Source organism: Dysidea avara, chromosome 4, assembly GCF_963678975.1.
Source record: "Dysidea avara chromosome 4, odDysAvar1.4, whole genome shotgun sequence".
Lineage (NCBI taxonomy): Eukaryota > Metazoa > Porifera > Demospongiae > Dictyoceratida > Dysideidae > Dysidea > Dysidea avara.
In genome coordinates this window covers 32,563,577-32,581,200 of record NC_089275.1, presented here as the reverse complement: position 1 = coordinate 32,581,200, position 17,624 = coordinate 32,563,577, and the positions used below count along the sequence as shown (strand labels likewise).

Below are 17,624 nucleotides of genomic sequence, written 5' to 3'. Positions count from 1 at the left end.
TGAGATAGATATATCAGGCATGTTGGGTACTTCAATATTACTATCCATAGTAGGCATTGTTAACAAGTTTTCCTTTGTAAACACAGATTTAAAGTGATTATTCAAAGCATTTGCTTTGTCTTTTGCATGATGAATTGTTTGGTCACCTATAAGTAAATAATAATGTCGGAATATCACGTTTATCTTGTTTTTTGGCTCTGATGTACTTCCAAAATTGTCGACGATTTCCACTGAAGGAGTTATTAAATAATCTGCTGTAATAGTTATTGTGTGCTGCTCTCACTTTCGACTTTATAGAATTCTTTAATTTACGATAAGCATCCCAATCAGATTGTAAAGCGGTTCTTTTAGCTTTGTTGTACAAATGTTTTCGAACTTTCATATCCTTTTTCATTTGTCTATTTATCCATGGCAGTCTATTACTTGATTGATTTACTTTGTGTGGAACATGATCAAGAACAGCCTTGTGAACTGTTTACTTAAACTCTTGCCATAGCTGATCAACAGATCTAGACTGAGGATTACTGAGCAGGAAAGCATTTCTAAAGGTTATGAGATCATCTTTTATTGATTGAATATCTCCTTTATGATATAAAGCAACTTTGTGTTGGTTTCTACTTGATGTTGGTTTATGAATTATGTCAAAATCAAATATTATAGCATCATGATCAGAAATACCAGGTATAATGTCAAGATCAGAAATTCTTGGGTGAGAAGAAAATACTAAGTCCAATACACTATTCTGACGTGTTGGAAACTGTACAAACTGCTCAAGACCAGCGTCATTAATTACATCTATGAACAAGTTATTCAGTCCACTTCCATAAGTTGCGTTAATCCTCAAACTGAGGTTGCACATTTCTTGGAAAATAAAAAATAAATAAATAAATAGGGAGAGTCTTAGACTGCTGGGCTAATCGAGATGCTGAACCTAATGCATACAAACTGATTGCCATTTGATTTCAAGCGGTTTTAATGTCATTGTTTATGGTTGTATTTTCCGTGCTTTAAATTTCGATCACGTGGGTGCCTATTTCGTGCATCGGCAACAGGAGGGTTGGCTCACGAGGCCACAGTTTTCTACAAGCGTCTGGCTTCCCTAGCTTGTAGAAATGGATGAACGCGCACCTCGTCTGGCTGTCGTCTGGCTTCCCAATACTCTGTAGTCCTGGGTTGGCTTCGGTGTTGTCTTGGTTTTTCTCTGCTCCGTTCGGCTATTCAGTGCATTCGAGGTGCGCGTTTATCCATTGGTACTTCAGTACACTAGGGCTCCACCACCAATGGATTTAGTACAAGTGGAGTCCCGCTTGTCAGAGTAACATGCTGGCTGCGTTACTCTGTTTTTCTATTGTCTTTTACAGTTGTCCAGCACGTGCCTTTTTTGTGCTGGGGTGGTAGGCAAGGGCAGTCCATCAAGCCCGGGAAAAAAAAATCGTGCATTGCCAGGATTGCTCTATGCGTTTACTGGGCAAGATAGTCGTATTGTTAGGTGTTTATAAGCTTCGCATCCTTGCTGTTGGAGACTGTCTCACTGATGTATCAACTATTCTGGTATTTGTTTGCAAAAATCGCGTCGTTTTGGCCGAATTTCAGCATATAGATGGCTCAGCCAGATGGCTAACAAGCTTCAATTATAACCATATTCTGCATGCAGGTAATTTACCTAGTACTGGTCATTGCTGACCCACGCCGCAGTTGCTGCTCTGCTTGTCCTGTGCTCCAGAGGAAGAAACATTTTGTTTGTCGCCAAAAAGCAGCACAGATCGTGCCACCACCAGAAACTGACCAATAAAATCAAACCACCGATACTTTGAATTGATTATAGACTACTTGAACAATGTTGAGAGTGAATATCGTGGCATACGAAAAACCCTACGAACCACTGCAACGAAAAATCACGTGATTATAAGACATTTGTATCGTTTTCTACCAGAAGAGAGTAACAAACTTGGCTGCCACACTGGTGTTATTCAAGTTACACTTAGCCTAACACATGACAATAGTTAGGTAGTTGATTGGAGGATATCGATTTTTCGCGTTGCGGACCTTAAGTTAGCACACCTGCAAAAGTTCGTAGTAATGCTTGTTTAAAATTGAAGGGGTCAGTGGTGCCCCTGTGTGCATGCGTAGCAGATGCGATTAAGTCGCCATCTTTGTCACTATTGTTGTATCAGCGGTTGTAAATGTGAGTGATCATGACGGTGTATTGTCATAGATAGTTAACTGTTACTGTACTTTAGCTATTATAAGTAACGCTATATTTAGTATGATGTAATGCTGTGCTATAATTGGAGTATGTAGTGTGTTATTAGATCGAGTGTGCGTGTCGTGGTATTCTTCCTTTCCGGATCAATCGTGTACAACAAGGAACCTGGTCTTCTTCTAAACGTCCCGATATCGACATCTGGTGCTGTATCCCAGGATCTGGTGCTGTATCCCAGGATATGTTGCCTTACTCCAGGATTTCGCTTGTCCTTCGACATTATTTTTTAACCACTCACCTAGACGTCGTGGTACCGTGGCAAACCTAACGGCACCACTGAAGGCAAGCGATACCTTGTTGCGAACACTTGTTGTTGCTCTCATTTACCTTAGGTCAGGATGGAGAACATTCAACGGCACCGCGGTTCACGAAAAGGCTACCGCTCACACCTCACGAGATTGTTCGCTAATTCTGATGAACTGCTGAACACGGTGACTACCGACCTTACCGAAGAGACAAGGATTAAAACCTCTACAGCTCTGGAGTCGTTAATTCATCAACTTAATCGTAAGGAAAAGTTACTCACTGATTTAGACGCCAAGATCCTCTCACTCATTGAAAACGAGGATGAATTAGAGACGGAAGTTCTTGAAACCGAAGAGGTTCAGTGTAAAATAACAGAGACAGTTGGAAACATTAAGTCATTCATCAAAACATATTTGCAGAACAGCATTCAGCAGCCTACTCACTCAGAGCAACCTAGATCAAAACTACTGGATTCACAGCCAACACTAGCTATAAACTCAGAAGCCACTGGCGACACAGAAAGTAACTTGTCCATGACCCTGGAGACTGGTGCTTCACTACCTGCCCCTGTCCGTGACAGTAGTTCCACTGATAAGGAAGCAGCGGTAACATTGCACACCCTACAAGACAAGTCTATTGCCTCTGACACGGGTGCTACCCAACAAGACAGGTCTATTGCTCCTGGCAAGGGTGCTACTAACAGTGAAGGTGGAATAGCTATACGCCTACCAAAGCTTACAATCTCTGTGTTTGGAGGTGATCCATTAGACTGGCAGCCCTTTTGGGATAGTTATGAAGCAGCAATTCACAATAATTCACAGCTAACTGGTGCACAGAAGCTAACTTACCTACATGCCCAATTACGTGGTGATGCTGCCCAAGTTATTGCTGGACTTCCGCTTACCTCTTCTAGCTACCAGCACTCTGTTGAAGTTTTACAGAAACGTTTTGGTCAAAATCACTTACTGGTTAGTTCACACATCCAGGCCTTTCAACTCCAACAGACACCTTAGAGGGCTTAAGACGGTTTCATGACCTGATTGAAAGCCACATCCGTAGCTTGGCTTCCCTAGGAAAGAAAACTGACTCTTACAGTGCAATGCTTGTCCCCTTCCTGCTAAGAAAGCTACCAGTCAACACCATCAGAAACATAGCTAGAGCTCGTGAAGACAGTGATTGTTATTATTATTATTGTTACTGAGCAGACAGCACAGCTGATATGCTCAGGAAAAAAAAAAGCAATCATAAAATGAATTTAGCTACGTAGTTACAAAGATTACAGTTATTGGGTTCGATTGGACTATAGAGGAACTTCAAGCAGCCCTACTTAAGGAAATCAGAATATTTGAAACCAGTCTCCATAACGTCATACCCCGAAGATCGAAGAGTTCTGAAGGTGCCTCAACTCTTCCAACAGCTGCCTTTCATGCAAATGTTAAGGGCACATCAACCAACCACAGTCAACGCCCTAGTTGCAGCTACTGCAAGAACACTACACACAATTCCAGCAACTGTGATACAATTAAGACGCAACAAGCAAGAGTAGATTTCATCAAACAAAATAACCTATGTTTCAATTGTCTGGGCCATCACAGGGTGTCTAGGTGCACTTCAAAGACACGTTGCCGGCTATGCAGAAGGAAACATCATACCAGCCTCTGCACCAATAACACGGATGATTCAGCTAGTAGAGCATCCGGCCAGACAGCACCACGTGGAACTCTTCAAAGTCCGGCCACCACCAATCCTACTAGTAATCCACCAACTATCAATCCGTCGGCTAACAACTCCAATCCAGCTCAAAATACACCGCCAGTAGCATCCTTGACAATATCAACAACTGCAACTCTACAATCTATACAGTTGACAAAGGAGCCTATCTGTTTGCTGAAGACAGTAGTTGCTACAGTCGCCCATGAAGGCACTCAAGTGGACGCAAACATTCTATTCGATGAAAGCTCCCAACGTTCCTTCGCAACACAAATATTAATCGACAAGCTACGATTGCAGCCTCATCAGACAGAATTAATACAACTCTCTACATTTGGATCTCCTAACCCACAAGTAAAGAAACTGAATGTCGCAAGTCTTCAAGTGATCACTAAATCAGGTACACCTATCTCCATAACTGTTTTAATTGTTCCCGCCATAGCCACACCCTTGGAGAACACAGTAGAAACATCCTGTTTGACTGATCTACCTCACCTCAAGGGACTTCAGTTAGCACATCCAGTAACCAGATCTGACAACTTTGAAATTTCATTGTTAATTGGTGCTAACCACTATTGGGACTTCGTGGGTGACCACACTGTTCGTGGCAATGGGCCTACTGCAATCAGTTCTAAACTCGGATATCTCTTGTCAGGTCCACTTTCAATTACAAACCCACAGCAACCAAGGAACATCACCAATCTAATGTGTATGATAACCAATAGCAGACAAGAAGAGGAGGAACTGCAACACATGTGGTCTGTTGAATCTATTGGTATTTCTCAATCAACCCCACTTGATCCCGACAAACAATTTTTTCAGAATTATTCTTCAACCGCTATTTCCCGGTGTGCTGACGGCTCATACATGGCAAGGCTCCCATGGAAAGAACAACATCCTCCGCTACCAACTAATTTCAACATATCTCAGAAGAGAACCACCTCATTAGTGCGACGACTAGCCCAAACACCACATATGCTATCAACGTATGATGCTATCATTTCTGACCAGTTAAAACGTGGATTCATTGAAAGAGTACAGGCATCTAATACATCCACTGGCGTCCACTACATTCCACACCATGCTGTGCGAAAGGATTCGGTGACTACGCCTATTCGTATTGTGTTTGATTGCAGCTGCAGTGAGTCTAGATCCTCCGCAAGTCTCAATGATTGTCTTGAACCAGGTCCTACGCTACTAAATGATCTGTGCTCAATCATCCTCCGATTTCGTCTACACAATTACGGATTTGCTACAGACATCGAGAAGGCCTTTCTCCAAATCAAACTACATCACAATGATCGAGATTACACAAGATTCTTGTGGCTCTCCGACACAAGTAATCCCAACAGTGAACTCATAACATACTGCTTTCAAGCAGTATTATTTGGGGCAACCTCCTCCCCATTCATCCTGAATGCAGTTCTACATCATCATTTGCAACAGTATCAAACAACTGTAGCAGATGACATCACTCAAAACCTTTATGTTGATAACATCATTTCAGGTTGTTCATCAGCAGAGACTGCTACACAGTACTACCAACAAGCTCGACAAATCATGAAAGAGGCAAAATTCAACTTACGCAGTTGGGCATCCAACAGTTCTGTATTGAACACTCTTGCTGCACAGGATGCTACCGCAGACCCTAATACAACTGTTAACATCCTTGGCATTCAGTGGTCAACTCATGACGATCAACTACACCTTACTCCTAGCAAACTTACCAACATCAATAACTTAGTCACCAAGCGTGAAGTCTTACAACAATCCTGCAAAGTTTTTGATCCCATAGGGCTTGCTACTCCTGTTACAATTAGAGCTAAAATGCTCATTCAAAGGCTCTGGAAGGAGAGTGTGGACTGGGATGAACCATTGAGTGATATCCTATGTCAAGAATGGTCCTCAATTTTTACAGATTTAGTCTCTGTTAGTGAGCTAGCAATTCCACGCCAGTACTACAGCTGTGAATCTAAAATGACCAATGCTGAACTACATCTGTTTTGTGATGCTAACATCAAGGCCTATGGCACCATCGCCTTTTTTCGTCAGAAGGATGAAACCACCTTTGTGATGGCAAGAGGAAGAGTGGCTCCTTTGAAACCTCTTACAGTACCACAACTTGAACTACTAGGAGCACTCACAGCAACACGACTTAGTGATTATCTTCAAACTTCCTTCACACGACACAAATTCAAGTCACATTTTTGGACCGACAGTCAAATAGTGCTGTACTGGATAAAGGGAAATAAAAAGCTGAAGCCATTTGTACAACACCGTGTTAGTAAAATCCAACTAATTACACAGAAGTATGACGCCACTTGGCACTACTGTCCGACAGCTGATAACCCTGCTGACATGATCACTAGAGGGTCCAGTACCAGTCAACTTTCATCTTCTTTACTCTGGAACAAAGGCCCACCATGGCTAACTAATGACAGCAATTGGCCACAATGGACCCCTTCCTCAACCTTCCACTTACACGTGGCAGCCATCACCTGTGAGGAATTTATACCTGCAGCTCCACAACCATTGTCATCATCCCCAACCATCAGTCTTCACAACATCATCGATCCCAACAATTACAGCAGCTTGGGAAAATTGCTAAGAGTCTCAGCCTATGTTTACAGGTTCATTACAGCCATCAGGAAACACAATGACTGCCAGTGTGAGCAACTTACAGCTACAGAAATTGACCTTGCCAGAATACAGTGGATAAAGAACAGCCAGTATCAGATTTATGCAACTGAGATATCCAACCTTAATTCCCCTAACTCCAGTAACAAACAGTCTACACTAGTACGTCAACTACGATTGTTCATCGACAATAATGGCCTACTTCGATGCGGTGGGAGAATCCATAACGCTCCGTTGACACAAGTAGCCAAATTTCCATATCTATTACCTCCAAAACATCCGTTTACAGCTTTAGTAGTGTATGCTGCACATGGTAAACTCTACCACTTGGGAGTTGGAACTACAGTAACAGCCCTGCGCCAGTCCTATTGGATACCAAGAGCCAGACAGTACGTGAGATCACTTCTCCGTCGATGTGTAATATGCAGAAAACATTCAGGCAAACCATACACAGCCCCAGGCCCAGCTCCTTTACCAAAGGCAAGATTGCAGAATGTACCGCCGTTCTCAGTGACTGGGGTGGACTTCACCGGAGCTCTCTATGTGTACAACCGAGGCGAGGAAATCAAAGTATATGTATGCTTATTCACATGTGCTACCAGTAGGGCAGTACATCTGGAGGTAGTTGCTGATTTGTCGACAGAGACATTTATCCTGGCCTTTCGTCGTTTTACTGGACGCAGGTCAACACCTCATCTGATGATATCCGATAATGCCACCACCTTCCAGGCAGCAGCTGAAGAGTTAAGGGCCTTATATTTGTCTCAGGAAATAAGAACAGTGCTAAGCCATGAAGGAGTGACCTGGAAATTCATCCCGAAAAAGGCCCCATGGTTTGGGGGATTTTGGGAGCGCCTGATAGGCCTCACAAAATCCGCAATCAAGAAAGTGCTTGGAGGAGCCCACATTTCTCTAGAGGTTCTGCAAACAATTGTGGTAGAAGTGGAGGCCCTGATGAATGATCGGCCTTTGACATACGTGTCTGATGACCCAAAGGATCCTGAACCATTAACTCCCTCCCACTTGTTATCTGGAAGGAGAATCACAAGCTTACCACATGAACAGAGAACTATGGATGAGGTTAGTGATCCAAGTTACAACGAACACGATCGTCTCTCCAAAGATGCAAAGACTCAAGGCTTGCTGTTACAACACTTTACAACGAGGTGGAGGAATGAATATTTAACTTCCCTCCGGGAATTTCATCGCACGTCTGGAAGCAATGAATGCAAAATTGCTGTGGGGGATGTTGTGCTTGTGCACGATGATGGGCCTCGCGTCAAATGGAGATTGGCTGTTGTCGAGGAATTGACATATGGAGGTGACGGTTTGGTGAGAGCCGCAAACATTAGGACCAGTACAGGTCAAACAAATAGACCTGTTGTCAGGCTGGTCCCACTTGAAGTATCTGCTCAAGGCAAGGACACTGTCTGTTATTATTATTATTATTATTATTAATTAGCAAAGCCCACCAGGGGCAACACGCTAATGTTCATTACCCCATATCAACTATATCTGCAGCAAGGCTAACCAACTTCTTGGCTTCCTAAAAAGGACCTTGCACACTGCACCAATAGAAATTAAAGACCACCTATACAAACAACTATTACTACCATCCATTGAGTATTGTTCAGCCATCTGGGATCCCTACCACAATACAAGTATATACAAACTTGAAATGATCCAGCATCGGGCTGCTCGTTTTGTTCTAAACAAACCATGGTTCAGATCTAGTGAGCAACAACACGACAGTATAACAGATATGCTGACATACCTTGAATGGCCTAGTCTCCAAGACAGAAGGACAATGACTCGACTTATTTTGCTATTTAAAATTTTGAGAAGGTTAATAGTCATACCTGATCGTTGTATACCACTATCAGTTCCAGTATCATATACTCGTTCCAACCACTCCCTCAAGCTATTTCACTTACCAACAAGAATCGATGTTTACAAATACTCTTTCTTACCACGAACAATTATTCAATGGAACCAACTACCTATCTCTGATATTGACAAGACTGACATTGACACTTTTAAGAACAATCTGATTGGTATTGTGTGTCTGTAGTAAGGACAACAAACTGGATTGTGAGGTCGAGAAGGCAAGTTCAACGAGTAATAGTCAAGTGGATATCCCCGAAGAAGTCATTGAAACACGTCCTACAAGGAGCTCAGCTAGTAAGGCTCGAGAAAGATTAACACAGTGGGCTAACATTCTTTTGGGGGCCCCGGAGGATGTCATAGATAGTTAACTGTTACTGTACTTTAGCTATTATAAGTAACGCTATATTTAGTATAATGTAATGCTGTGCTATAATTGGAGTATGTAGTGTGTTATTAGATCGAGTGTGCGTGTCGTGGCATCCTTCCTTTCCGGATCAATCGTGTACAACAAGGAACCTGGTCTTCTTCTAAACGTCCCGATATCGACATGTATCTCGCGGAGAGAGTGTGCGCGATCGGCGCCATCGTCCAATGAGCCATGCTCCGCACGATGATAGTTAATTATGGACCACAACTGTACATCCCTGCTGGCTGTAGTGGTGAAGTGGCGGCGTGGTGTCCTACGATGGCAGTGATCAAAAACAGCTCTAGATGAGTAAGTATTAGACTAAAATGATAGCTTGTACCATAGGCGGTGGAGACGGGGGGGCCATGCCCCCCCCCCACTTTTATGGGACACTGTTTGCAAGAAAAGATCGAGATACTCTAATAGAACAGTCAGGATAAGGATACTCTAATAGAGCAGTCACCTTATTCAGAGAAGCAGTGTAGCAAGCTACTTAGCTACGTGTGTAGTTATAAATAATTGGTGGAGAGCAGCTATTGTCAGCAGGCTGTGACCTTTTTTTTTTTTGGTCTTCAACTTACAGCTGGCCTGGCCCCCTCACTTTTTGACCTGCTCCACCGCCCCTGGCTTGTACGATAGGTTTAGCCATATTAAATTGTATATTCTGTATTGTATGACAATGTTGCTGTCAGACCTTCAGTGCTGCCAGGTCACTGTAAAGTGCTAATAATAATGGCCTGCAAATGATTCAACTTTGGTGTTGCTGTGTACGTATTAAATATTTTATAACCTGTTATCTCAGCTTATGGCGGATGACAAGTGGACACAGTTCATCAGCCATCAACGGTAAGAGCATGCATGGTCTGCTGTTATGATTTTGTATATTATCTCTTCAGAGGTACAGTTTCTTGTCGGACCTCTTAGTTCTACAGTATACAACATCTGCAGTGTTAGTTTCCTTCAATGGCAGCTACTTCCTTTAAAGAATCTGGTAGCGACCATACTGATGTGGACAGTTTTGTTCTTTTTTCATGGAGTTGTTCAACCTCATCTTCAAATTACTTACAGCTGTAAGTGCATTAAGCCTGATTGTGTTTTTATTCATTTTCTTTTCAATAGGGTAGGAATTACAGACTTAGTCTCAGTTCTAGGAGAATCATATTGCTAACATCTGTAAGTAAGTACACTGAGAGTGTCCAGTATACAATTTATATTTAGCTTTGTTTAGGTTTGTGGAAACTGGTCTCATTTCTACACGTTTTCCACTACTTTTTATCAACAGCTGACGGTTGCTACCTCATGTACGTCTGGCACTGTAAATGAGTTGAGTGCTTTCAAGAACCTTGTCCTTATTTCACTGACCATGTTCGTATTGCTAACAAAAGTAAGTCCACTGAGAGTATGCAAATTATATATATTTAATCTTGTTTCAATTGTACTTAGTGATTACAAGATGATGCCAACATGTATAAAACAGTAACTATTTTTACAATCAATGCAATAATTCTTAGGTGGATGTATATTTCCTAACACAGTGAAAGTTTGAATGTGTATAATATTTACAAGAGACTCCACTTCTTTTGAAATGTTGCATGGTGATTTAGTAGGTGCTTCAGTTGCTCAGGTAGCTATAATAAATTCTTGTGAAGATTCAGTAACCCTCTGCTTTGCTATTAGCTACTGAATAAATGATAATCCTACTCCGACAGTATGTATGTACTGTACCCTTGAATTTAAGGTTAATGAAAACTCCATAGCTTACGCATGCATAGTGGTCATGATCAATCTGCCATTGTACTTGACTGATGTCTGCCTTACAGAGTATAGCTGACTTTGCCTGTCCTACCTTTTACAAGAGTCTGATGCAGTTAACCTGGCTTTAATTGTCTCTGCTTTCAGAATTCTTGTGACAGTAGAATAGAATTTTTCATGTGATAAGCTTCAACAACTGAATAACTACTGTGATTCTCCATGATTGAAAGAGTAACCTGTGACTGGATTATCCAAATTGCTATCCTCTACAGTATATGTAGGAGTTTGGATGTTTAGTTTGACTGACATAATCTATACATTCTGCTTCACTGGCATGATTCCTGTGGTTGAATTTACTGAAGACTTCCTCAGTGAGGTTTAAACAGATTACTCTATATCTGGGACTAACTGCTGCGTGCTAGCAATCTACTGGTTCAATACAGATGTGGCTGTTCATTTGGCTCCACTCAGAGCTGGTTCAATAGCTCACCCCCCAATGCTCTCCCAGCGCTGGATAACGAGTCTCAGATTCTCTAGGGAGTAATTCCACCTTTCTTATTTCCTCGTAGCATTTAATCCAATAGCACAACTGCTGGACGGCAGTATGAACACTCATTCACTCATGTCGAGCTTCAGGTTTTTTGCCCTACAAAATGGCGGAAGGATTATTCACGTGATTTTTAACATTACGTAAGGTGCCCACGCCTACTTGCTAAGCCCGTCTATATTTGTGACCGAATTTTGGAAAATCACCCTTATGGTCGCACTTGAAATAATTAGAATTTCTGAAACTAGCATAGTGCTGTTAATAGCAGAAAACACTTTTCAAATATTTCAAAATTTTTTCTTGTAATTCAATGTATCTATAGTTTATTCTATCCTTAAATGGGTAAGATTTTAACTTATAATGCTGTGTTTCAGAACTAAATATTTAATGTGTCAAATGCGCCCATAAGGGTGATTTTCCAAAATTCGGTCACATATCTCAGGGGTCACAAAATTCACACTTCATTTACTACTTATTTATTAATGCCTTCTGCATTACATGGGACACTCCCTGGCAAAGGGAACTTTGTCAATTTTCTTTGCGGGAGTATAGCACACAGATTATAACCATTACATTTTTAGCTAAGTGTACAACAATTACATACCGGAGTGCTCACAACATAAAGAAGTCTTCACAACAATTTATAGCTGTACCGATAATCGGATCGGCCAAAATATCAGCCACCGATATGGCAATTTTTACCAATATCGGCATCGGTACAGAACAGTACGAGGACCGATATTGCTACCGATATTTATACAGCAATAGTTTGTATATACATAAACGGATTATAATATTGATTTTCTACGTTATCCATGTGGCTGTTCAGTAACAGTGGCTTATTGTTCACTGGACAGCAGGCGCTACGCTACGAGAAGCCATACAAATACACGCGATTCTGGTGTTTGTTGCTGGAAAGCTTATCAGTCTTAAATAAATGAAGCAGTTATATATAGTACCTTTGTAATAAAAGAACAGTCACAAGAAAACCTACTGTACCAGCCTTCACACAAGCCAATAAAATGCGGAGTAATACAGAAATATCCGTTTAAGGCTCCATGGGAGTATGCATAAAAATGTTCGTGGGTGACTAATTGTCTGGATTGCACAATAGAAACCCAAGCCACTATTACCACAGGCATTGAGTGAGCAATTAATATATCCACATGTCGTTGTAGAGTAGGTAACTGTACACTTTTGCATAGATTAACTATGACTAGGCATTCCAGTCCGATTTTTAAGTTTTGGAAAAATTGACTTTTTTATATGCTCAACGGATAGAGTATTGATTGCCGATCTCAGAAATATATAGTTTGTTGGATTGGAATTTGCTACTTTGGCATGTACAGTGCTTAAAAACTGAAAAAAAGGTACATTTTTTCTCCGGGGTGCCCCATACATTTTAAAGGGGAAAATGGCACAATTGAATCAGAAGCCATCTAGCAATCCAAACTGTCTTGAAACTGCAGTTGCTACTAGTTGCAGGTTTGTACATGTAATGAGAGTAACTTCAGATCTTATCGGATCTCAGTGATCTTTGTATGCTTTGTGCTGAGCAAATATGTTTCACCTACTGCACACTTCTCAATACAATGGTGTATACCCATAAGGCAAGTGACTATCTCAAGTAAGTAAAAACATCAAGTTAACAACTTATAAAGGTAAACAACTAAAGTGGAGGTGCAACAATACCTAAGGTGGAGTTGTGGTTTCAATTATGGCATTGTTATGCTGACTTTGAAGTGGTTTGTATTTTTGAGCTAATGACACAGCCATCAGATAATTGCTCTGGAGCTGAAAATCGCTAACCCGAGCGAAGTAACTATGCACTTTAAAGTAAGCACCAGTGACTACCTTACACTCGACAGTACATTTCTGCAGATTATTTACAACTAAATGAAACCAACTCGAGATCTGTTGAAGAAAACTGGAATTATATACGTGGAAACCTCTTACAAGCTGTTGACACCTACATACCAATGGAATATATTTCTAGCCAGAAAAAACTTCTATGGATGACACCTTGCCTTAAAAGACTAATAAGGAAAAAGCAGAGATTTTACAATAAAGCAAAGCGAACCAGGACAGCTACTGATTGGGAGCAATTTAAGAAGATTCAAAAACAAGCACGCCGATCCATCCGACTACAACATAACAACTACCTTACCAATATTCTTAATTCTTCAAGTAAACTGAAAGGAAACAAACCCTTTTGGAACTTCATTAAATCTCAGAACCGTGACCACACTGGAATTAGTGTACTACAAACCCCTGATGGAATAGTTACTACACCAAGCAGTAAAGCTGAAATTCTCAATAGTACATTTCAATCAGTGTTTACAGTAGAAGATCAAACTTCCTTACCTACATTACCAGAATCAGTTCATCCACCCATAGAAGAGATAACCATCACAGAACCTGGTGTCTTTGCTCTCTTATCTCAGACAGATCCACACAAAGCAGGGGGGGCAGACAACATTCCAGCTCGAATACTTAAGGAACTTGCATATCAGTTAACACCAATGCTTACACACCTATTTCAACAATCTTTGACTACTGGCGATATACCACAGGAGTGGAAGTCTGCATTTGTAACTCCATTATTTAAAAAAGGCAAAAGATATGATCCATCTAACTATCGTCCGGTGTCCTTAACATCAATTGTCTGCAAAACGTTGGAACATATTTTAGTCAGTCAGATTATGAAACACCTGGAAACAAATAGTATATTGTGTAACAACCAGTACGGATTTAGAGCTAGACGCTCTTGCGAATCACAACTGCTGCTAACAATTGATGATTTTGCTCGTGCATTAAATAACAGGTTACAAGTCGACATTGGAATTCTGGACTTCTCAAAGGCATTTGATAAAGTTCCACATGCCAGGCTTGTGAAGAAATTAGACTATTATGGAATACGAGGGAAAACACTTCAGTGGATTACATCTTTTCTACACAACAGATCACAGCAAGTAGTCATTGAGGGCACATACTCATCCCCATGTAAAGTCACATCTGGAGTACCTCAGGGTACAGTTTTAGGACCAACACTATTTCTACTATATATTAATGATCTAATATCAAATATTCAGAGCACTGTTCGTTTATTTGCTGATGACTGTCTTATCTATCGACCAATAAATTCTCCTAACGATCATCAGCTATTACAACAAGACTTAAATACACTAAATACTTGGGCTAAAACATGGCAAATGAAATTTAATGTTGACAAGTGTTGCATTCTTCAGTTATCCAAACACCACCATAAAACAACATTTCTTTATCACATGTCAAACAAACCCCTCAAAGTTGTTGAACAGCACTCTTACCTTGGAATAATAATAGATCACCATCTTTCTTGGGGACCACAAGTTAACCATGTATGCAACAAGGCAACCAGACTAATCGGTTTTTTACAACGTAACTTAAGAAGCTGTTCACGTGCACTTAAAGAACTAAGCTATAAACAATTTATCTTACCTGTGCTGGAATATGCTGCTGCAATTTGGGACCCATACCACCTAAAGGACATAAATAAAATAGAAATGATACAACATAGAGCAGCTAGATTTGTCCTGAATCGACCATGGAGAAGGAATATGCGAGATAGTATAACTGATATGCTAACATCATTAGAATGGCCACCACTCCAATTAAGGAGAAAATGTGCAAGATTATCTCTATTATACAAGATTATCCACAACCTAACTGAAATACCTAACAGCTACTTACCAACATTATCACCTGTCACTATTACAAGATCTAATCATGAACAAAAATTCCTACACTATCATACATCAATAGACAATTATAAGTACTCATTTTTTCCAAGAACAATACCAGAATGGAATGGACTACCACAAGACATCATCAACCAACAAACTATTGACAGCTTCAAACAATTATTATACAATCACTTTTAATTTAATGTACATTAGCACTTATGCCCCAGGCGGGCTCTGCTAATTAAACAATATAATAATAATAAGTACGTTTTTAAAAGTTTTAAAGTATTCTACACACATTACAAGGCTTGAAAAGATTACAAAACAACACAAAACTTACTTATATGTAACGCGCACGACAAAACTAAGATTTTCATGATGATCAGCGTGTGGAAAAGCCCCATAGCGATTTTCATCGGTGGGGACTATTCTACGGAACGGAACGGAACGGAACGGAACGGAATGATGGACTAAACTGCGGAACGGAATGCTTTCTCAGATTGAAGCTTGCAGCTTACCATTGCTGTACAAGTTATCAGTGGCACTTCCAGCAGGTAATCAAACGTACCCCAAGAAAGATAAAACGAATTTAAGGATCGATTGTGGGTTCTTGTTGGTTGTCATTAGTAACGAAGTACTAATTGTGGGAATAGCTGACTCAGTGATTTCATCTTCGGATATATCAAGTAGGGAACTTAATGCATGACTTTTTTTTACTAGTATGTGAGTTATTTTTACTTACTTGACTTTAGAATGTACAGTCTGAGGCCCAGCCTTTCTAATCGGCATAAATCAGTATGTGTATAGCTACACTACAAAGGAAACAAGTATGGTGACAAGCTGAATCAACTCAGTCTAAGTAGAATCTAAAGGAATTTTGTGCAGTGTGTGAGGAGCAAACATTCAGATACCTCAAGGAGGCTATATTGTGTGAACATCAATGATTCATTAACAGAGTAGTGGACTATTGTCAGATATCTCAGCCTGAGTACTGAGTTGAATTCTGGATGGGGTCTATTTTACAGAATGGAGTGCTTTCTGAATCAACTTGCAGCTTGGCTAGCTGCTATCATTGCTGAAATTGCATTTTATCAGTGGAACCTCCAGGAAAATGGAATAGGATAATTATAAAACATTAATTAAGTGATTGTTTTACTACCTGATAAATTAAGCAGGTCTCTTCAATTCATTTATTGCATGAACAAGGCAAGTTTTGTTACTACAATACAGTAGCCGATTGGATGTCAGTTGTTTCTGCTTATCTTAACAAGATAAATAGTTTAGAAGACCACTCAATTTCTTCAGTTTCAGAGGATTATATCCACAGAGAAATTAACTAGAAAGTTACTGGTGACATGAAAAGGCTAGGTGATCATGACTTTATTCAGTCTAATAAACAGAATATATGGTTGATTGAGTGAGGTATCACTTTCAGAATGTTCAGACGACCAGTGATGAGATGCATGGATTCATCGAATTTTTGTTGTGGTTGGAGACATTAAATATCCAAAAGCAAACTGACTGTATAATATTAATTCACTTTCTTTATATTTTCTCAATTTTGAGCCTGTATACAAATAATTGAATTTTCCTTGTCAATAGAAATCCTAGAATAAGATGGGAGAGAAACTTATCTTTGTTTACCTATACTGTACAACCAAGAGTTCGTAATACTGATTTGTATGGGGGAGAGTGTCTAACTCTCAGTATGGCCTGTACAAACACCCTGTGTAAAGTTCACCTTTCATCAAATCAACACCTTTACTGGGGGATAGAAAACTGTTGATTAGAGTTGCTGAAGAAGGTAAAGCCTTTGTTCTGAAATAAGGCCGAGGTGTTACTTTAAGCAGGGTGTTTGGTCAATGCATTCAAGTTAGACACTCCCCACCTTATTATGAACTCTTGGTACAACTTCAAAGGAAATGAAGAAAGCATACAGATGAATCAATAAAATCACTACAGTAAGGTGAATTACAGACTAGTGAGATCTTGGTTAATTAATGACAGTGGTTGGAGATTAAGTGTGGTAGCTTCTTGCTCTTGAATATGTTGCAAAGTGGAAGTACAAATCAAAATGGGATATCAATTTCATTATGAAAAATTTGTATACATAAATAATCTAGCATTACTATTTCATTTGTCCTCCACTTAAACATGCTACAACAGTACTAGTGTCAGTAAATTGGCAGTGAGTCTACCTTGAAATCTCAACTCTAGAGTAGATCCAGCCCGCACTGTAACAAATACATTGTAATTTCATGGACCAGCTGGACTGGGAATCACTTGAAAATAGACGAACAAATTTAACCTGTTTTGTTTGAAGTGAAGCATGTGAAATGTTACACTTAAGAAATCCTAGGATTCTTAGGTGGTATGTAATTAATGTGAGTGTTCCATTTCAGGTCTGACTAGATACATTGAAATTACACACACATCCTGGTCCAAATCACG

General features: G+C 40.2%; 1 protein-coding gene across 1 annotated transcript; it reads left to right on the top strand.

Annotated features, from left to right (window-relative positions):
• Nucleotides 1–2,601: 2,601 nt before the first annotated feature.
• LOC136253766 (uncharacterized) lies at nt 2,602–8,314 on the top strand. The gene is made up of 3 exons (XM_066046425.1): nt 2,602–3,477; nt 3,816–4,051; nt 4,114–8,314. The coding sequence occupies exons 1-3, from the start codon at nt 2,602–2,604 to the stop codon at nt 8,312–8,314; spliced, it is 5,313 nt and encodes a 1,770-aa protein (XP_065902497.1).
• The last annotated feature ends 9,310 nt before the right edge of the window (nt 8,315–17,624 follow it).